This window comes from Lissotriton vulgaris, chromosome 10 (genome assembly GCF_964263255.1).
Source record: "Lissotriton vulgaris chromosome 10, aLisVul1.2, whole genome shotgun sequence".
In the NCBI taxonomy this organism is placed as follows: domain Eukaryota; kingdom Metazoa; phylum Chordata; class Amphibia; order Caudata; family Salamandridae; genus Lissotriton; species Lissotriton vulgaris.
Genome location: NC_141698.1, coordinates 425802616 through 425826100, shown reverse-complemented (window position 1 = coordinate 425826100; position 23485 = coordinate 425802616). Strand labels below are relative to the sequence as shown.

Genomic DNA, 23485 nt, shown 5'->3' with positions numbered 1-23485 from the left:
TACTGTAGCTATCACAAAATGTGCTACTTTATTTGCCTTTTATTGCCACATTTGTTTTGGCAACTTTGGTGCATAATTTGGTCTTCCTCTGCCACATAAATCCAGTGACCCTAATATTAGAGCGCTCAGCAGCTGTATGGCCTTTCTTCAAAAGACGTAGTTTAGCTTTCCAGAAAAAAGTATATAGATATGTCATACGGGAGACTTTTTTAGGTCTCGCCCACGCAGAGCGCAAGCTCTGCATAAGGTGACCTTTAGCCGTCGCTCTGCTAATTTTCAAGCACACACTTGTGCTTGTGGCGGTATCCACCTTGCAGGAGTTAGGGGCGTGCCACAAGCACAAATGCAGTGCTTGAAAATGAGCAGACTGCGCACACACCACTTGCGGGCTCACCTCCTGCTCCCACTCTCTCTCAGCAATTACATTTAGCGACCGCGGTGCAGCGCTTGTTTCAGCGCTTGTTTCAGCGCTTGTTTGTCTTCATATAAAACTTGCTTAGTGACGTTGACTAAGACTGACTTGAATTGAGGCTCCCTTGCCTAACAATATTTAGCTTGTTTGACAGGCGGGTCTGTAAATTGCTTGTTGCACATAATTGGAAAGGGAAGGCAGCGGAACAGGTGCATTTGCTTTTTTGCACGTGTGCCGCAATGCTCCAGAAGTCATGCCTCCTTTGCACAGAGCGGAGGAAGCTGGAGTAACATAATTTTTTCTGGAGCTAATGCTACAGAGCCCTGACATGGCAGCCCCAGTGCTCGCGCTGTGACCTTGTTCACCCTGGAGAGGGCATGGCACCCCCATGCACACGCCATCTCCTCTCCTGCGTGTCTCAGAAGTAGTGCTGGCGCTGGCAAGCCCAGGGAGTACCTAAGGCTGCATACCTGTTGGAAGCGTGCAGAGCGCGCACATGTTTACAGGGGATTACACAGGCATATGGCAGGCGCGTGGTTAGGCTCGGTGTGTGCTCAGGGTGCCAAGCAGCCCGGGACCCCCGTTCATTAACACCTTCCATGCTATGGCTTTTCCCGTCCTGTGCTGAAAAACCTTGAAAAGCAGCATTTCATGACAAGCTCACCTTGTCATGAGCACAGCTCCAGTGTGCCTCATGACGAGCTGAGCTCGACATGAGCATGGAAGGGGTTAAGCATGTTGCAGCTGTCAGCGCTGCCGGAGGAGCACAGGTGGCAGGGGTGTGCGCGAGAGCTGCCTTGGGTGCTGAGGCCCCTCTGCGAGTCACCGAGAGCTGTCTGTGTGTAGAAGGAAACCTGGTACGGGACCATGTGCCAACTTCTTTGGAATGCATAAACAAGAGGCACTTTAGCAGACGTGTAAAATATAATTATTAGTGGTCAGGTTACCTGGACAGCCAAAGAGCTACTGGGCCGGCACTGGAGTCTCCTAAAGGGGGTTGGAAGCTGTGCCCCTCTGCCGTATGGCTCTGGGCATCCAAGGTGCACATGGCACCTGCCGCCTCAACTCAAACAGGTGCATGCGCCAAGACCTGACCCCGTACCCCGGAGCCACTCTGGGGCTTTTCTTGCACCTGCAGTCATATGCAGCGGGAACCTCATACTGCCTTGGCAAGGGGGTGCACAGCGGCAGAGTTTAATTGTTTTTAAAAACTGAGTTCACATGGCCCATGGCAGACTTTCCACTGTTTATTGCAGTACTGGTAGAAATTAACACTTTCTCTGGCGAATGCCTGAAAGTCTTTTTAGAGGTGGGAGATCTGTGAACATTCTGCCTAAAAGTAGGTACAGCCCTTCGAAAATCTATGCGTTGGACCGGCCTACCCTCACCACACACGTCTCTCATGCTGTCAGTCGTAATAGGAGTCGACAGTTCATCAGAGGATAGTGCATAGCTAACATTGTCTGTCCTTTAAAATTGCTCATTGGTGAAGATTTTTGCAGACACTGAAAAGGGTGAAGACGCCTCTTAGCCAGAGAAGCACTGCCATTCATTTATATGTTTGATTTGTAAAAAATAAAGGCGCATGAAACAAACATTTTTGACTTCTGGTGATGTTGTGGCCTTCTTTGCATAGTTTCCTGAGAGGTGCTCCCATTTGTTCCAATATACCTGCCCACGTGAGAGGAAAACAGGGCGTGGCCATAAGCGTGTACCCAATAACCCCTGACCCAGATCCTGTGGTCACATCTGGTGCATGCAGTCTTCCTAAGTGACACATGATAGGGATCCCATGACCCCATCCATGGCAAAGGGAGGGCTAACGCCTGCATTTATTATGAAAAAACTTAAAAACACAGTGAAGGGTTTAGCTGATCTCACCTAAACCCTTCACTGTGTTTTTAAGTTTTTTTCATGGTGTATTTTTAAGTATTTCCTTGCTTTTGTTGTATGTATTTGTGACATTGTAAGGTTGGTATTACAATCTGTACTGAGTTCGTCCCCAGGGGAATCCTCCCTTTCTCGGTTGTATAACCCTATTTCCCTTGGTGTTTCAAGGGGTACCTCTCGATTCCCTACACAAGGTATAAAATAGACCAACAAATGTATACGCCACAGGTTTTAATGGTTACTATGTCCAGGGCGTTTATTTTGGTATAAGCCTCCTCGGGTTGGGGGTGTTTGACAAATCACCATCAAATTTAACACAGATATTGCTGAATTATGCCTCAAGGAAAGAAATATTTTGTGATGTGTTGCTCATTTTTTGACTGTCCTTGTTGTGAGCAAGGCAGAGGATAAATGTAAATGTATTGCGACTTATATAGCGCACACAGCGAGTAACAATAAAGAGGTACAGAAATTTACACTAAGCCTTCTGTTGTCCGGTCTGTATTTGGGAATTTGTATATATATATATATATATATATATATATATATATATATATATATATATATATATATATATATATATTGAAAAAACAAAGTTTAAAGTAACATTGTTCCATTTTAAACAATTAAAACGACTGAAATTAACCAGTTATAGTTCTCTCAAGTAACTATAACTCGCGCCCCCGCCATGCAGTGTCCTTATCAACAATTTAACTGCTGATGTTGCAGTGATATTATCAATGATGTTATGCCTATGGTGCAAGTTATAGTTAACTTGGGGCCCCAGCTATAAATAAGTACAAGTGAATTCCTAGTTTTTTTTATAACTTAAAGTACTATTTGGTTATCATATGTAAATCCAATTACCCCCCGAACCCCAAAAATCCCCCCCCCCCCCCCCAAATAAGAATTGCACTGTGTTAACAGGCAGTTAGTAAAATTTGCACACATTGCAATATTTGTGACAGTCCTAGTACTGCGGTGCCACTCTGCCGTACTATTTTAGGCCACAGCTTTGTGACAATTTGGAGGGTTCAGTCTGTGTGTTTTACCTACCGGTACTTTTTTCTCTTGCAGTGCTGCACTGTAGATGCTCAAAATGCTTTTCACTGCCATTGAAGCGTCGACTACGGAAAAGACCGCGATTGGTGACTTTGCTGAGCCTTCCTGAAGATGTACTTTTGTACATATTAAAATGTCTTCCCGCCGAAGATATCCTCTCTGTGAGAGCTGTAAGTAGTCAGTTTGCGTTGAGTTATCTTTCTGCACATTGATAACTTTAAAACTGTGTTTTGGTATAGTAATTGTTAGAATTGTTGCACTCCGGGGTCAAAGTAGCTACTACTCTGTAGATTCTCCTTCAGTGCTCGAATTAGCCCCAATTCAAATTGGTGTCCTTGTACACTTTATTCTTTATCTACATAAAATTCTTGATAAAAAAACAAACTTTCCTGGTTGCGCTCCTGCAGCAATGCCTGCAGTTGTGTACTAATATTTCACTAGCAATTCCTCTCTTCCTTGTCTCAAGGTCTCCACAAGGAAAAGGTTCCAAGCCTTAATATGATCCCATTGGAGACTTGTCTAGCTGACTTACAGCGGTGGGCTGAAATACTTGCAGAAGTTTTCTTGTGGGTCACTTGCAGTGACTCACAGCTGCCCTCATTCCTGGTTAAACAACATTGTTGTACCATTATATAAGAAGGGACATAGAGATGAGATCCAAAGTCCTACAGACCGATAAGACTAATTGATACAGACTAAAATATTTTCCAAACGGGTATTGCCAGCCCCGTACTTGAGGGTCACTAATGAAAACATCCTTTCACCAATACACAGAGCCTTCAGAGAAGGACTGTCCATGATAGATCAGGTCTTCACCTTTTTACATTTAATCCATAAGTCCAGCACAATAACAAAAATGCTCCTGTATGTGGCATTCTTATACTGCTCATCCCCCTTTTGATCGGGTTTTAAGAAAGTCTATGGGAAAAATTGTGTATGGTGGTATAAAAACCTGGACTTTTGACACTAATTCAAATGCTGTACCTCCTTCTAGGTGAGACTTCGCCAAAAAGAGCATATCCTAAAAAAAAAAACTAAACACATCAGGAGTAAAGCAGGACTGGCTCTTGTTGGCGCCACTTTTTTTCCCTCTACAAAAATAACTTGGATAAAATAAATCCGGAAAACGTCAGCTGATGATCTGGCTTCAAGATCCTAGCCCCTTTTTCGCAGATCTGTTTTTTTTTTTTTTAACTGACTGTTGTGATATACTTTGTTTTTAGAGTAGACAGCATTTTTAAGTTCCTGTTTTTAAATTATTACTCGTCAAATTGTGTGAGGCAGCTAGGTTTTGGACTGTGGGCCGAAAGCACATAAATACAACCAGTTCAATTCTTCTTAGTCTCCCACTGTTGACTATTGTTTTTCACAGTTCACCTTTTACATCACGTGCTCCGAACATGCATTTTTTGATATGCAGCTGTCAAACCATTGATTGTATCGTGTAATTTTTAGGTCTCGCCCTTGCCGTCAGCTCCCCTTACAAGGAGCTATGGGAGACAAGAGATGGGCACGCGCATGCCGGAATTGGATCAGGTCGCGCGCGTGAACACGCACTCCGATTCCGGCGTGTTGTTCACACAGACGCGTGCGCACACACACCCTTGCCCAGCTGCCGGCCGCTGCACTCGTCGCTCACCACCACCTCCTCGATGCGGCCGCGTGTGGCACAGCCCCGGAAGGACACCGTGTTCAGGCTCCAGTCCAGGCAGCTTGCCGAACACAATCATGTCTCCTCATGTAAATGCAGGCATCCTTTTTATGCACACCCCACTTTTTTACAGCCTTTACTGCTAGGGACAGCGAATACCTTCAAATATTCAGATCTGCTCAACTCATAAAAGATGCACATTCACAGTATCCGCTGCCCTGTGTTGCGAAGATAAACAAGACGCAGGAACACATCTATGCGCACAGGCAGGCAGACTCACAGACATGTCTGTAGGGGCGCACCTTACAGACCTGCCAGGGAGGTGTTCTGAATTCCTTGCACCCGTGGACTGCTGGATGCCGGGTGTGTCTAAATTGCCTTTATTATGCTTTTAAAACGTGCATTTTGTCTCTCAGCCATGAGCCTGGGTTTAACTTAAAAAAACAACAAGTGATGGACTTAATGTGGATCAATGTCACACACTCCCCCAGTCAAAAGATCTGGGCCCAAATCCATCGTTTTTTTGCACTCCACACCACCCTGGGTTAGACAATGGCGATATGCAAATCAGCTCTGACCCTGTTGCCCCATGGGAACAGTCCAGTCCGAACTACAAAAGCCATGTCCTTCCCAGAACGGAATCAAGCATCCGAGGACCGGACCGGTTTCGAGGTAACACCTCTCATCAGCCCGGCTAGCTTGACTCCAAGGGGTGTGGAGTGCCTGGGACCCACGTCTGGGCATCCCCAGCGCACTTAGGGCGGCAATTGCAAAAACAACAAGTGATGGACTGAATGTGGATCAATGTCACACACTCCCCCAGTCAAAAGATCTGCAGTCACATCGACCTCTGATCATTTGACAGAAGCCCGCTCGGACAGGGGATGTCGTTACCAAATGCTTGCCGTTGTAGTTTGCAAAAAAAAGCTTTCTTTGTATGTGTTTTCCTATTTAAAAAATGTGGTGTTTTGGTGCAACTTAATGTTGTATTCGGGTGGGACCAGGCAACTTAAGAGATTCCGTAGAAACATCATCTGACATGGGGTAAAGGAAGGGGGTGGGGCCGCCTGGCCAGGGACATGTTTGGCATTTATTACAGTTAGGCCCAACCAGGTGTACAGACACAAAATCGAAAAAATAATAAAAAGCAACCGCCGCAAAACGCGCAGAGCGTCATTTGTGAGTGGTTTTGTAGGCACAAAAATATTGTAATTGTATTTATATAGCTCCTACAACTCCTGACGAGGCGTTGAAGCGCTTTTCGACGAGTAGCATGAATTATTGTATTTATTATACGAAGAACAAAGCCAAAAGATTCAATAACTGACACCAGGGAAACTATTTGCAGTTCTGTGGAGAGGCGCAACCTCCCACATCCTGCAAACCTGTCCTCCTTAAATTAATTATCAAGTTAGATATGAAAAAAATGATAGGGCGTGAAGGAGGGTGGGAAACCAGACTAGCAGATTACGGCAAAGGGTTCAGTGAAGCTTGCTTAAATATCGCTTTTTGAAGACTGTCCGCCGCTGGCTCTGGTCGCCAGAGAAACTATGCAGGGCTAAATTTTGTCATGATTTCAGACATTGGAGAGGTGCGGAACAAAACAGTAATATGGTGCATATCTGTGTGAAAGCACGAAACTTGACGTGTACTGGCTTTAGGTATGGGGCTGTTTGAAAGCTGACTGCCTGGCGCTGCTGCATGATTCATTTTTATGTGCACGAACAAGACATGTAAGATTTGCAATTGAATTGGGCATTGCTAGATTGGTTATCCTACGTCACTAAAGGACAAGTACAATCCTGACACTTTTATTTAAGTATTAATTATTTTTAAAAAAAATTAAAAGCCACTGTTATTTGTAATATTCATATATCTAATTGATATATATACTACACTTATTGCATTACTAAGGGGGCGGGGGGCCGAGCGGCGCTCGTGACGGAGCCGCTCCGTCACGAGCCGCGGTTGAGCTGTGCTCGTGACGGAGCGGTTCCGTCATGGCCCGCCCCGCTCAATGGAACGTTCAGCGCAGGCGCGAACTTCACGCCGCGCAGGAGCGCCGAGCGGGCTGTGACGGAATCGCTCCATCATGAGCACAGCTCAACCGAGGCTCATGACGGAGAGGCTCCGTCATGAGCATAAAACGGGTTAAACTTAGAATTCTGGTTCTTGTAACATGGCCGAGTATCCGTGTCAGAAAGGAAATAGCCCTGGCTGCAAAGTGATCGCTCGTTACACTGAGACCTCTTCACCCAGTAATGGGACTTTGCATTCTGGGATTTGTAGTTTCACCTTTTCAGCGGGATGGGTCTAAACTTTATTTGCACTACACACAAGTTTGTGTTAAAGCTACTACTTTAATTTGGTTAGGGAAGAATGATTCAGTCCAATGCAGGTGCCTGAAACCCCCAACACTCTGCTGGCACAAAGTCCGGAGTAGCTTCAAGTATTACATAGCAAGTCCACCCCCTATTCCTTGTGGGTCTGTCTGCGTCTTGACTGTGGCAGTCAATGAGAGAGAGAGGAGAGGGGCAAGAAAAATGAGGCAAGGGCACGTGAGTGCATAATAAGATCAGGGCTATTGGAATTATGCAATTTTGCAGCCACTCCATTTTCTGCATAATTATGGTCTGTCCGTTTTATAATTGCTGGCAATGAAGTGGGTGAGTCAAATACACCTTCCAGTTACACACCTCCCTCCAGCCAGCAATACAAATTATTTCGCTATGACTTAGTAGGCGCTTTTTAAAAAGCTTTCAGCTGTGCATCATGGCTTAAAACACCGACAAAGCCAATAGTTTTGCAGCGTGAATCTTTCTGGATTCACCATGCTGTACATTATCCCGCGGTCTAGTGGTTGGGTCTGGAATCGTAGTCTTTTCTTTGTTTTTTGTTTTTTTGTAGCCCAGGTGGGCGTTGAGATCCCACCTTTTGGTGTCCTTCCTGTGACGTCGGCACGCTTCCTGCAGAAGTTCCCACCCTTGGGCGCCATCTTCAGATTCTTTTTTCCGCTGTTGGGTCTGGATTGTTCCTGAGCGGGCTCCAGAGTTTTGGAGAAAAGAAGAAGCCAAAAAGCAAGTTATTGGACAAAGAGGATTGTGAAGACGACGAGAGACTACACCATCGAAGGGGACGATGAAGGAAAAGAAGAACTTCGATGCCCGACGGAGAATGCGCGCTCAGGGGGGCCCCTGAACGCAAGACATGGACAACACTCCGTTTAAATTCTGCCGTAACTGCCACCACAAGTACGCGCAGAATGACCAGCACCCGGTTTGCAAGCTCTGCCTTCCGGTCGACCACGAGAGCACTGCAACGACTACTCCGCCTTCACGCCGAAGACTCTCCGGGTTGGAGAGCGCCAGGGAAGAGCTGACTTTAGCGTGCAGGGCAAGGGCCAGCCACCGTCCCTTTGAGACCTGGGGCTCGACCAACGAGGAAGACCACGTCGCCGGAGAAGACGACGGCTACACGGACGTAGAGACCGATAAGAAGACTCCTAAAAAGGTAGGAGACTCGACGGCCCCTAAAGCCCCAAAAGACTCTCGACAGTCTGAACCAGACTCTCAAACACGAGGGCAAGACCTCGAAAGCACCAGCGCCAAAACTTTGGCCTGCGCGGCTGCACCCAGGGCCAGTGGATCCTCCGAGAAGGACTCCAAAGCGCCGAACACCGGCGAACAGCGGAGGTGGTCGTCAAAGCGTCCCCGAACGAGAACGTTCAACGCCGAAAGAAATGGACCCGAAGCCCATCTCGACGCAGACGTGTCCACCGAAGAGAACGGCAGAACCATTTGACGCCGAACAGGCCGCCCAAATGGAGAAGAAGAGACGGTTTGAGGCCGTGATGGAGAACATCCTGCAGCGAAAGAGAGAATTCGACGAAATGATAAAGAGCTTTGTAATGCCGTCTAAACCAAAGCCATTGCTCGTCGAGATAGACGAGGAAGAATACGACGTCGAAAGAGCGTCGGAAACCCCAGAATCACGAAGATCCAGAGGAGGAAGCCCCCAACTCCGAGGAGGAGGTAGGCGATGACCAGAGGACGACACTCGTTTGGCATCCTCGGAGAGACAGGACCTGGAGTGGTAGGACCTCAACACCGAAAGTCCAGAGGAAGGCGTCGACTAGTATCCGACGAGGCCCTCGTCGCCTGATGACATTGAATATACAATGTAGTCATCAGAAATGCAGCAACAGCCTTCAGGGTGAAACTCAACGAGGAAAAGCCTAAGGCGCATTTCCTTCTGGAAACACTTATACCAACACAAACTAGGAGCCAGTATCTACCCATGCTCGAAAGCATCAAGGCACAGGGGGGAGAGACTTTCAAGGAGCCTGCAACTTGCAAGTCAGTCACTCCGAGAACGGAGAAGAAGTACAAGCACTCCTCCAAGGACCCATCATACATTCAGGGATCGGTCACTACGTCGACCGTAAGGAAGAGGGCCAATGTGCCAACTACAACAGGGCCACCCCCAGACAAGGAAAGCAGAAGGATGGACCTGACGGGCAGAAAAATTGAGGAATGCCGCAATGCACTGGCGTATGGCGAATTCCAACGCTCTGCTGAACAGGCACCAGTACCAAATCCTGGACGGGCTGGGCCAGTTACTTAAGTACCTCCCACAAGAATACCAACAGAGGGCTTCACAACTCGTGGAGGAGGGGAAGAATGTCGCAAATTCTTGCCTCAAGACTGCCTTGGGCGGAGCCATCACGTCCAGCAGGCTAATGATGCTGGGCATCATGGAGAGAAGACAAGCCTGGCTCAAGATCTCCGGCTTCAAGCCGGAGGTGCAACATAACATTCTGAACACCCAGTTCAATGGAGAGACACTGTTTGGGGCACCAGTGGATGAAAAGCTGACCCAACTGAAAAAAGAGAACAAAACTGCAAGATCCATGGGGGCATTGCAATTCAGAGGAGCAAGGAGGGGCACCCTGTCACGGAGACCTAACTGGAGATTGGCAAACCAGCCGGGCACGTCTCACCAGGCATTCCAGCAGTCCCACCAGGGTGACACCCAATCACATGGGCAACATAAGCAACCCTGGCAATACCAGCAAAGGGGCCAGTACTTTCACAGGAGGGCGAATGGACGTGGACAGAATAGAAGAGGTGGGCAACAACCCGCCTCTAAGTGACTGTCATGCAACAGGTGCACTCCCATTCAAAAACTCCCAGGGTGGAGCACAGCTACAACATCAAGGAGTTGCACGGACTAAACATCTGCGAGCATGTAACACCGGCGAGAGAAAGAATAAACCTTTTCTTCCAGGAGTGAAAGAATCACCACAGACAAATGGATACTCAATATCATTCAGTTCGGGTACTGCATAGATTTGGAAAGAACACCGCCAAACAAAAGACCAAAAGGAAGGTTGCTGCCAAAGAAGGAGCTAGAACTACTTCAAAAGGAAGCAAAGGAACTCCTGCAAAAGGACGCTATCGAACCAGTACCTTACAGAGAAAGGAACAGGGGAGTGTACTCAACTTACTTCCTGGTGCCAAAGGTGGACGAAACAATGAGACCCATCCTGGACCCAAGGTTCCTAAACAAATACATAAAAACGCAAAAATTCAAGATGACGTCCCTACAAAAGATACTTCCTCAGATACAAAACGGAGACTTCATGGTCCCCATAGACCTCAAGGATGCCTACCTCCACATCCCAATGAACAGGGGACACAAACATCTGCTGAGATTTACCATCAACAAGGATCACTGCCAGTTCACGACCCTAGCCTTCAGACTAAAATGCGCCCCAAGGGTCTTCACAAAGTGTCTCGCAGCAGTCGCAGCGCACCTAAGGAGGGAAGGGATCCACGTTTACCCTTACCCATTATATTGGAAAAAATGTATGGCTTGTATAACTGACATTTGAGACATTAGAATTATGGTTTTGTAATCTGAAATTCTAATGTGCTGTCTGAATCCTTCATCACTCATTCCCTCTACTTTGGCCCATGTCTTCTGGCTGGCTTCTCACCTGGTTCTGGAGTTCTCACTACTGCCCAAATCTTTCTCTAGACCGCATTCAAAGATTAAGGTACTTAAATTATTCAGTATTGGAGAACCAAATTACCACCAGGTTGACTATTCTGCAAGAACGTTCAGATTATTCAGCATGTTCACTTTAGGTGCTCATTAATGGCTCATGGGCAAATGTTTCACCTTATTTCCAGTTTAACATCTGAATGTAGCAATCTGCAACTGAAATGTAAATGTATGTGTCTTGTAAAGCGCACTGCTGCCCTGAGGCGTCGTGGCACTGTAGACCGCTGGGGAACCCGTCCTGGCTATCCCTGTGAGATAGTCCCTACTGGGTATCTCCAAGGTGAAACCAGGCATCCCCGGCGAGTGTGGGGGGCCGTTGTAGAGATGAGGCAAGCTAATGCCCAGAGTTGCCGAGTGTGATCCCTGGTTAGAGTAGGCACAGAGGCGAGAATTATCGAGTCCGCTGACCCTGGTCCACGACCCTGCCGCGTCGGGAATTGAACCCTGGTCCCGGGCCGTTCTCTGCTTCCGGGTCTGCCGCCTCTAACCAGTGAGCCACACCACTTTTTTATTCCATTTCAGCTGGGAGCATAATATTTTAACTTGTGAGTTATGCAACAGATAATGGATTATCTAACAAGTGCCGAAAATCAATAATTAAGCAGAAAAATACACCACAGCCGCAACATTGCATTATTCTAGTGGACTTGCACACAGGTCACATTTTCACTGTTAACTGCAACTTCATTACTTCGTGCAGAAGATGTTAGTTCACCTACTACATCCATTAAGGCCCAGCCTCTGTATCCTCCCTTTAGGTAGAATGAATCTCCAGAGGAAGATAAAGCTGTACACTGCTAATGGCGTAGCAACATAGCCTACCTGCTCTAAAGAAATTGATAGGGTATGGGGCAGGGATGATCTATATATCTGTTAAATGTACCTTACTAATTACATGTACACTTATGTTTCAGGTGCATTCACACTTTAAATCCCTTGTGGATAATCACACTAGTGTCTGGGCCAGTGCTTGTTTCCAGGATGCCTGGCCCTCTCTGGACAACTTGAAGCTTTTTGAAAGGTAAGGCTACCATGATTTTATTGAATGCTAAAAAATAACCATTTGTCAACGTAATTTAGTTTCTTCCTGGCATAACTGTAGCCAGTAACGACCATTGATTTTTAAAAGCAGGCTCTGTAGATTTTACTCCAGATGCACGTCCCCGAGGTCTTAATTATCTGTACCGCTCTGATTTTTCCAGTCGATGGATCATGGTAATTATACTGCATTTCTGTAACTGATTGCTCCTTTGCATACCAGCTATTCCCGAAAATACCTTTTTGAGGAAAAAATGGCATTGAGTCAGTTTTTGGGTGACTTTAGCAGCAGTAGCATCCCTCAATGTCTTGCATTCTATAAGAGCTCAACCATCTGCACTTATTTTTATTTAAATGAGTAGGTTGTTCGCTTCATTTGCCGTTTGCTTGACATTAGTCTAAGGACTCTTGGCATTATATTTTACTCCCCTTTCTCACAGTGTAAAAATGGTAGTTTACCGGGTTGATTTTTCTTTTTTTCCAACATGAAAATACCCTGGTAGTAGTTTGTGCTTGATTTGTGTGCAGAAAGAGGATTGAAATTAGGGATACCAGAGTTAGAGGGATGTTGGTCGATTTATTGATTGGAGTTATTTCTTTCGAGAATACCCCTGCAGTCAGTTCTCAGATCTCGAAGTTGAAAGCAACTAGAGAATTTGTATAGGGCTGGTTCTGTGATCACTTGTACAGGGTACCTCATCTAGTCATGCTACCCAAATGACTGCCACCTAAATGGATATGTAAAAAAAAACTGGTCACCATAAAGCTTCTTGTATTGTTGAATACCTATGCACCATCTAGTATTTTGTTAGAATTCATGACTTTAGACCACAGTGGGCATAAGTGGATCTTCTATTGTAGCAGCAGTACGTGGCAGAGTACTGGCGTATTTTAGTACCTATTTGGACTTTTAGCACAGTGTCTCTTTGAATGAACCCAAAACGGTGTAGACTTTCTAAGTGTACTGCATCTATGATGCCTCGAATGCTTTGTTTTTACTTTGCTCTTACTCTATCACTAGTATATTCTGTTTTAATTGGAAGCTTTATTATTCTGATGAGACTATGGGTAGGTTCACGGTTACTTCAGCTGCATGGGCTGGCTGATTCTTGTTTATGTACACTGGTTGCATATTCAGTGGTATACTGAAGTTACATGACACCGACCCAGCACATGCCTGCTACTCCTTAGGCTAGAACTTTTCATTCAATCTCTTAGGAGGCCCACTCAGAAGGTCTTCAACATTTGGGAAAGGAAGTAAACTTTAGTCAGATTTACATTCCCTTTCTTGCAACTGCAAATTCATCTGTGTGCCACTTTTATAATGTACTGTGCCTGCTAACCCACAGAGGAAAAACGCACACACTGTGCTGCTCTTTCACAGTAGTGCCCTATTGCTAAAGAGTTACTGTTTAGAGCTTGCAGGCATAGATGGTAGAGAATGCATGCCATGCTGGTGTAGTATGACATTCTGAATGCCTGTTACATTTGGGGTAACAGGCAGCTCGACGTGTGACGCCATAACTCCTGTTCTGGGTTTGGAGGACGGTTCCTTTAGCTGTCTGAGTTTGAGGTTTTCTTTGCACTCTGTCTGGCTGCTTGGGTAGCTCCCACAAAAAGAGGAAAAGTAAAGTCGTAAAGATCTTAGACATAGCGTCCTCTGGCGAGACTAAGAAACGTTGACACTAGGCCTGGCTCTGTGGTTGGGCAGGTGCCTAGGTAGTCTTCAGTTTTCAAGAGTGACCCCCACTCAACTCAACTTCTCTCTAAATTGATACCATGTACTTTAGGTGCATACCAGATTGGTTACTGGGTCACCCTTGTGAGCCCCTGTATAGTGTACCATAGGTACCCAGGGCATAGGTGCACCCTAGGCTTACCATGGGCTGCAGCATGTATTATGCACCCCTTGTTTGCCTTCCAAACTGACACCACAGGTCTGTTCACACAGCCTGGGTATGGTGGTGTAATCACCCCATACTTAGATAAATTAAACATATATATATATATATATATATACACACACACACACACAATCCAAGAGTTGCCCCAAGTGAGGAAGTCACACCCGGAGGGGTAAACGCACACAGCTGCAGGCAGCAACATGCGCAGCTTCTCTCCTTCCTGCCACCCTTGGTATTAGCCAGACGCGTTTCAAGCGGTTATCGCTCTTCCTCAGTGGCTACATGAACACAGAAGCAGCTGCGTGTGGTGGAAGATTTTTTATTTCAAATTACAGTCCCGCCCTTATGGGCGCATGGCATCCTGGATATAGTAGTCCAATAATGGTTGCCCCGACTTTAACTTCCATAATGCACCCCAGTGGGTGCAGCTGCCACTCGTGGAGTGTTGAACAATGTCTCTCCCCCAGTGGGTGATGGCACATAGAAGAAACTCTGCGCTGCTGCCAATATTTCCTCACAGCTAGGCCCCCTCCGCTCCTTACTGAGTCCGCGTTTGCGAGCTTCTGGATCCGCCCGGTTAAGGCGGCGGGACCTCCTCGCGGCCGGACCTGCCGCTAAACACACAATCCAAGAGTTGCCCCAAGTGAGGAAGTCACACCCGGAGGGGTAAACGCACACAGCTGCGGGCAGCAACATGCGCAGCTTCTCTCCTTCCTGCCACCCTTGGTATTAGCCAGACGCGTTTTAAGCGGTTATCGCTCTTCCTCAGTGGCTACATGAACACAGAAGCAGCTGCGTGTGGTGGAAGATTTTTTATTTCAAATTACAGTCCCGCCCTTATGGGCGCATGGCATCCTGGATATAGTAGTCCAATAAGGGTTGCCCCAACTTTAACTTCCATAATGCACCCCAGTGGGTGCAGCTGCCACTCGTGGAGTGTTGAACAATGTCTCTCCCCCAGTGGGTGATGGCACATAGAAGAAACTCTGCGCTGCTGCCAATATTTCCTCACAGCTAGGCCCCCTCCGCTCCTTACTGAGTCCGCGTCTGGCTAATACCAAGGGTGGCAGGAAGGAGAGAAGCTGCGCATGTTGCTGCCCGCAGCTGTGTGCGTTTACCCCTCCGGGTGTGACTTCCTCACTTGGGGCAACTCTTGGATTGTGTGTGTGTATATATATATATATATATATATATATATATATATATATCCATATATCCTACTGGCGGTCGCCAGTAGGTAGTTATAGTTAGGATTTTTTTCAATGCAAAATCTCAAACTTCTATATGGAATAACTTTGACGCCGGTTGACGAATCTGCCTGAAAACTTCCTCAAATTTGCCTCGCGGAGCTCCGGTCCTTCCTTGAAAGTTTCGGGGGGATTAGTCAAGCGGGGGCCGAGATATAAGGGGGGTCCCAAAACGTGTTTTCCCCATAGGGCGGTCGAACTCACTTTTAGCCCGAACGGCTGAATGGATTTGCACCAAACTTGGCAAAATTGTAGGGACTGGTAGCCCGATGTGCCTTTGCTATGTCTCAAGATATGTGCTCCAGTGGATTTTGAGTAATTTAGGTTAAAAAAAATATATATATATGGCAGCGCCCCGGTACGCGCACCGGGGTGCGCCCCGGGCGCGACCCACGACTTGCGCACGGAAAGCTGATTGGCTTTCGGGTGTCTGTAAACATTCGAAACAGTCCGGAGCGGCCGCCATCTTGTGGCTCGGTAGGATCGAGACACAAGAGGTGGCCAAAACAAAGGGGGGAATGACCATAAGGGGGCAGGGTAGACCCCCCCCCCCCCCCCCCCCCCCCCGACCCCCTAGGTTTGATGTGGGGCTATAAAAGGGCCCACGGGGAATAAAAAAAAATTCTTTTTTTCGTTTTGCGCGGGGGGGGCTGGTATGCGCACCGGGTAGCGGACCGGTGAGCGTACCATGAGGAAAAAAGAATGAGTTTTTTAAAAATGAAGCCTTTTTTTTTATAATTGGAGGTAGTTCTGAAAAGAACTGTTTTTTTTCTTCTTTTTGTTGTTTTATATTTTTTTAATGTTTTTTGAACATTTTGTACTTTTTTGGCTTTTCAAAACAATTTTATATTTTTTTGTATTTTTTTAGGGGGAGAAACAAAAAAAGGAATTGAAACTGGCTCAACTGGAGCAAAAAAAACAAAAAAGAAAAAAAGTGCTTCTTTTTGGGGCACTTGTGATTGTCACCTGCAAGGACGATGAGCTTTACGCTCTTTTCACCATAGGCGATAAGCTTGCCATATGCAGTACAAGTGATTTTAAAATCAGCAAATCGTTGCTGAATCCAAGGCATCATCTCTGATGTTTCTGGTCCTGATGAAGTTGGTTCGTTTCTTTGGGAGGTGGTCCTTGATGACTGGGGGAGGTTACTGGCCAGTTCCCTGAGCTCTGCACGAGAATAGTGGTTAGGGTGCTTCCGGATCATATGTCGAATCATGGTATTGTTACCAAAGGAATACTTTTTGTTTAGGTTGCCCCTTGAGAGTTGCTCCTTACAGATTAGGTAAGTTACCTTGGCCGCATTCACTTTTTTCTTTCCCTCGGAGTGAAAAAAAACTCCCATACAATGTGTGACTTGGGCTTGTATGGGGTATTTTGTTCAGGCAGCCATCTTCTCCCATCCTCCTCTTCCTCCTCTTCTTGACCACCAATGTACTGTTGTGGTGGTCCTCTTTGTAGTGGTGGTGCAGATGATCCAGCTGATGTAGCTACAGTAGCCATTAGAAAGTACAAAATAGTTCTCTCTCTATTACTGAAACAGGTCTTCCTCAGTCAAAGGACAAAGTCAGAATAAGGAAAAAAGGTGGGGTCTTTCATCATTTGGGAAAAAAAGGCCTGAACCAATGAGAAGTGTTATTTTCAGGTCACAAGACCAGGGATTTCATCATTATGAAAGTAAAACTGTTCTGCACCAATTAAGTGTTATTTTCAGGTCACATGACCGACGCGCTTACGCGACGAGCCCACGGGCGGGCGCTTCGGAAGTTTACCTTGCGCGATCGTATTCGCTCGGGTGCTTGCGGGTGAGCTTACGCCGTGCGTATCACACGGACGCGGCTACTCGATCCGTCACGATCATGTTTTCGTTCACCACCCCCTTTTCTGATTCGTTCGCGACATTGGCGCTAACGGGACGCTTCCCGGTTCGAGCACCGGGGCGCTTCAAACGACTACGCTCTCCGGGGCACGCCCCGGGAGCGCTCCAGGGTCAAAAAAACATTTGTTTAAAATGCAAATAAAATATAGGATTCATTCATTTTCAAAAATATTACTTTTCATAGCTATAGACATGTGCTATTAACCAAACTTTGAACTTCAAAGAAAAAAACATAGGTTTGGGGCCTTATGTATAGTTAGGAATTAGCATTTAAAAAACCTATGAAATTCACTGAAAAAACCATAGGTTTCACACCAGTTATAGTTAGCTGCAAATTTTACTGACATAAAACCATTGAAATTCCACGTTATAGTTAGTTGGACTCACTATAACTTGCGCGTGTAATGCACTGCTGATGTCACATATTACATCACTCATGACATGGTCAGTGACATCACTCATGACATCACTGATGACACCATCCAGTGAATGTGTATCTTTCTGAAAAATAAATATTTTTTATATATGTATATGTAAAGGTCGATGGAAGAATAAATGTTTAAATAAATGTTTTAATGAATATATATATATATATAATATATTCACACATATATAAGTCACTCCTATGACCGGCCTTAACAATCCTGGAGGCAGAGTGCTTGGGTTTATGTGAGAGGGTACCCTAGCATGAGCTGAGCCCCTCTGCAGCTTTTGGAACCATCTCCTTACAGCTGTTCTATGCAATCCATTCATTCATTTTTATTGTTTGATTAATAAAAATCTTTACTATATTCGAACGGGATAAAAACAGAAAATAAAGAGAAGATGAGAAAAAAGAATAAAAAAGTAAAATGACATATTTCTGGGACGATAAGAATCAGGAAAATGTTTTGTCCCAGAAAAGGACCTCTCTGGTCATGATTCTTTCATTAAAATGCAATAAATGTTTCCTTAACAATGTTTTTCGCTGAATGGTCTTTCTACCCCCGCAAACTTCCTTCCATGGACCACTGTTTATACTAGACAGTAGGTACCTTTATCTGTTCAGTTTCTTGTAGCCGTTTTGGTACCCTGGCCATAAATTTGACTCCCCGGCATGACCGAACGGGTGAGGCACCTCCTAGCCAGCATATCACCGCTTGCCTGCAGGTGCCTATTTTTAGTGTGATGAAGATTGCTCGTAGATGCCTTCTTAAGGCCAGTAAGGCTGGACACGCTGATATCCGCATAGTCTGCAGTTTGGACTTTCGCCTTGTTGTTTCCAGGAGGGCCTTAAATCCTTTGAATAGTGCCTACCCATTCGGTACGCAATAAATGCTTTTTTTAGATGTTGACTGTAGTGCATAGCTAGGTATCCTTGTGGTTTTTGGTAGATATAAGAATTGACTACTGTCGAGGCATGTCGTCGTTTCGTTAAGGTAGTTTTATCTTCCAGCATGGAGATCCATTTTGCTGACGCGTTGGCTACTTTACAGAAGTGCTCTTGGTCTGTTTTTTTTTTCCATACTTCATGTAGGGCCAGTGTTGTCATACTGGTACTAAGATAATTACCCCATTGCGTGGTGTTGGACTGGACTTCCTGATACTTTATTACCTTCCAGCAGATGGTATCCATTGACTCGCTTGAGGCGGCGCGGAGCTTGTGACACAGCTTTGCAAACATGGCCATTGACTTGATTTGTTGCTTCTGCAGGCCAAATTCTAAGCGGACTTGAGCTGGTACGGCAGGTTGAACACTGCTATGTATATTTTATTTTGTAAGTTATTTAGAATGTTCATTTAGAATGTTCGATTCCCCTCCTAGCCACGCTGTTAGCCCGTATGATAAGGTAGGTAGTATTTGAGCGGCCATTACTTTTAGTAGATGCGTGTAATTTGGGTCGCCCACTGTCTTTTGCAGTTGGCTGTATGCGTAAATTAATGATTGCGACTTCCCTCTTAGTGCCAGCGTGTGCCTTTTTTTTGTATTTCCCTGCTCAAGTGTCATCCCCAGGTATTTGTACGAGGACTGCTCTTCTGGGATTGAATTGTTAATTGACCATCTGAATTTCAATTTCTTCCCCTCCACAAGCCGAAGCACTTTTGTTTTTATTTTATTCAGTTCCAGGTTTTCAAGATAGGACGATAACATGTTAACTAAGCGTTGCAGACCAATTGGAGTTTTGCTTAGTAATACTATGTAGGCGGCATACTGCATGATTGGAACGGAAACCTTGCCGAGTTTCGGGGTGTGGCTCTCTATTGCTTCAAGATTGTGACCAATATCTGCTAAATATAGGTTAAAAGCCTAGGGGCAATGACGCAGCCTTGTTTTAGGCCGTCCTGGGTCTCGATTTTTTTTTTGTAAGGCTGGTTCCGTTCCCTTGTTTAACCTTTGCCCATGTTTCGCTGTATAGGCTGACTATTGCGTTTGTTAGATTGTCTAGCATCCCCCATTTTCTTAACTTGCTCTAGAGCCTTGGCCTACTTATGTAGTCGAATGCGGATTTCATATCGACAAAACAACCATAAAGTCGGTGATTTTTTTTGGGGGGGGGGGGCGTTTTCCATTAGTAGGCCCAGGGTTGTCAGGTTTGTGGTTGTCCCCATCCCTCGTCTGAAGCTGATTTCGAACCTAGCGATTATGTTGGTTGATTTTTTCCCAGTCTTGCAGCTCTTCTAGTAGGCATGAGGCATACAGCTTGGCTTCGACATCTATTAAAGAGATTAAACTGTAGTTCCCTGGGTGTTTTTGGTCCACTTTCTTCTAAATTGGATGGATGATGTTCCCTTTCCATGTGGCTGGTAGATTTCCCCTTATAAAAATATGATTAAATAGCACTGTTAGATGTTCAGCCAAGAAGTCTACGTTGGTTTTATATACTGCTGTTGGGAGACCGTTTGGTCCAGGAGCCCCCTCTGGCTTAAGTTTTTGGATTAATGTTTTCATTTGGGAGCGGGAGGTCAGAACATCTTGGTGGGTGGAGTTTATTTCATGTTTTGCGTTGTCGTACAGTCTCGGACTGTCGTGTGTGGATGGACTGTCATGTTCCATGTTAATTGATGGATCTTGTTTGTTTGCATTTCTAAGTAGTTCCTTTAGGCCCCACCTTCGAAGTTGAGAGTTCTCCTAGCTCTGGGTCTGTCTTATTCAAGAGAGAACTGTGACGTTCTGTGGATATCGCACAATTGGTGTTCCCCAAAAATATTATGGCCCTTTGAGCCAAACTGGACAGAAAATTGGGAGAGACCAAGGAACCGGATGCTTGGCATCCTCTCATTGCCAGGCTTTGGACCAATGTCCTGCCCCATCCAATAGCTTGTCTTGGCTTGATTGCCAAGAAAGGTATATTCTTTTTTTAGGATCTCTCACAAACTGTGCTAAAAAGATAGCCATCTTGGCATCAATCTCGAGGGGCATTCTTGTCACACACTGCGCTGAGAGCCTTACAGTGTGGGAGCATTCGCGAAGGAGTGAGAAGCGTTCCCTTGGCCGCGCTGAAAAGGAAAGCCATATTAGTAAGCTCAGTAGTTTTAAAAAACAATCACTACAATGTGATAGAATTAAACTCCGATATTGAGCGTTTGCATCTAGTAAATGTCATTATACAGACAGTGAGAAAATAACCAACCCCGATTTCCCCCCCCCCCCCTCCCCCCGAACTTATGGGAAATGTAGTTCTAATGAAGTGGAGAAATTTGAGGCCTAAACCTCACCTCTGGTCCTGACCGAGAATTAATTTGGCAGAGCAGCAATTTGTTTCCCCAATAGTGCTATGTCATAGCAGTGAATAACCATATTTAAAGTATGGTATTGACAATAGTGGCTGTCATTGAGAGCTGTACATTACACTGAGGTATACTTTTTGGTCTCTTCAGCCGCCAATCTGGAACATGTGGTATACCAGCTTAATTTTCAGTTTACATAAGGTTCCTTTCCCTTCAATCCTATTGTTACCTGTGTAGTAACGAGTACGAGTGTTTTTATACAAATCATTAAAAAAAATATCTTATTGAGCCCGTTGTCTGTTGCATTCTAGCCACTGTGGTCGGCCATGCCTTTTGATGGTCACCTGTTTTATAGGGACACTAAAGAGAATAGGCTGCCTCTGGTCTCTACGCCTTACTCTGTCGGCCATAAACCGCGAATACACTGTCTGCAGAATATGCTGTATTCAGTCTATGGGCTTTGAACTCACCCACTGCTTTTGCTTGGTTGGCCTGCCTTTTGAAATTCTTTTGCTCTGGTCGTTGAATGGTGTACATCTATCCTGCCTTTGAGTGCTTGATCCCTCCCAGCAGAATTCAGGCATTGTTCCATTTTGTTCATCTGTTGCCTCCTTGCTCGCACCCCCTCTCGCCCGTCATTGCTGCAATCCTTCCTGCGCCGCTGGTTGTTTTTATTTTCTTGTTGGTTTGTCGAGCTGGTCTTCAATTCAACATAGGTGTCTGCTAAATGGTCCCACTTAGTATTTTCTATCTTCTTTGGAATGCTGACCGGAGAGAGAACCATTTCCATAAGGAACAGTTGGAACGTGAAAGCGGAAAGTTATTTAACAATTCTTTCCTCACTGGAGGATAGACTCTGACCCTTTTATTTTGAACCATATAGTTACTGGACTTCAGTACTTTTTTTTATATGAAAATGTGAGTGTCACACTTCATGAAGGGCAACTATTCTGCCCTCTTCTTTACAGTAGCAGCAGGATCTGACTAGTTTTTATGTGATCTCTACATCATCTCGATAGAAACACAATACGCAGATGGATTGAGTGCTTTACGTACAGCCGGTATAGTGCATTTCCCACAGATTAAAATCTTTTTTAAATTTAGTTCTCTTTTAAGATGCACATTATTTTAAATGTAGCAACCTAAAAGGGAAGCACACAAAAAAACTTGTATATATAAATATTTAGTTTTTGAGCAACAACTTAGATTCCACCCCCAAGCTCCCCTGCCCCATAGCATGCACCACAATTCCCATATTTTTTTTAATGCTCTTCAACCACTTCCGATATCTATCTACCCGTCTCCTCACATCCGTGTTCTCTCTCTCTCTCTCTCCCTGACAAATGTTCTCGGTTTCGCCATCTCCGCATGCCTGGTGACCCCTTTGTTTTCTTGGCATTCTCGCTTCCAGGTGTTCTTTTGTCCTGCCAGGTCCTAGTGTCTGTTATTCCCATGTTCCTTTTCCACTGCACACCCTGCCACATGTTTTCACTACACAAATCCACTCCTCCCCACATAGAATTCTACAACTAACATTTCCAATCAAAACCCACATAATTTTACCCCACCCACAAACTTTCACTCTATACCAAAACGCGTTAGTAAACCACTGTCATTTACAGCGTCAAAAGCTCTAACTCTAAAAAAATGCGAGACCTATTGCATTGAAAATGCTTGTTTGAGTATGTGATGCTTGTAGTCTCTTAAATTACTCCCTTTATTGCGTGCCAGACTTTCTTTGTCACCATTTTATCCCATATATTGAATCCATACAAGTAATTTTTTCTAGTCCGCTGATTTCAAACCTTGTTTCTCATATGGTTTACTACCTCGTGTGCAGTATGGGAGTCATCAAAGTTCATGTGAAACTGATGTTTTTCAAATATTTGTTGGTTTCATTTAGAGCTGCCGAATGTGGAAACTTTGAAGCTGCTGTGAAGTTAGGAATAGCATACCTCTACAATGAAGGGCGTAAGTGCAATTCTTTATTTCCTGCTTCTCTTATATTAAACATATGCTCTTTTGGACAATTCTGTGGTCTTGCATAACATTTACAAGAATGCTGGAGTGCATGCTGAATTTCTCCACCAAGTGATCGTTTCGAGGCAGTCCAGTTATTCTGATGGCAAGTTATATTGATGGCTGCCGAGCTCACTGGGCAGGCCTGTTTGGCCTATAACTGTAGACGAAGCAGAATAACACCCAGGGCAGTCCATTGACTTGTCGTTCCTCATGGCCAGGCAACCTAAACCAATTGTGTGCACATCCCTGAACACTAGCGTGCAGCATGGGCGGCAATGAATAAATCTGCACTGGTCCAATTAAGTGGATCCAGTCACTGATGCTCCTTAGAGACAGATTTAGTGGGACCTTGAGATCCACCTCCAAGATTTGACGGTGATGGGGGGCACACAGCTGTAAATATTGCAGCCAGTAACCACAATTTGAGCCATATCTTCCTAGGGCTGTGGAGCCTTCAGTTAGTGTCCTTAATGCCATAATTGCTCCCCTCCAGAGCAGGATTGTTGTATTTAAATATTTTAATCCCTCTATTTTGTGGGATTACAGAACGCTTTTAAAATCTTATTGATTTTTTTTAAAAATATGTATTTTTTTATGGTACAGTTGAGA

At 45.2% G+C, this 23485-nt stretch overlaps 1 protein-coding gene across 1 annotated transcript in view; it reads left to right on the top strand.

Annotated features, from left to right (window-relative positions):
* CCNF (cyclin F) overlaps positions 1-23485 on the top strand; it is a 136668-nt gene that overhangs the window by 2400 nt on the left and 110783 nt on the right. The window contains exons 2-4 of the mRNA XM_086941284.1: positions 3380-3534; positions 11996-12102; positions 22758-22825. Coding sequence (XP_086797410.1) covers positions 3380-3534; positions 11996-12102; positions 22758-22825 — 330 coding nt within the window. The remainder of the gene's footprint in view (positions 1-3379; positions 3535-11995; positions 12103-22757; positions 22826-23485) is intronic.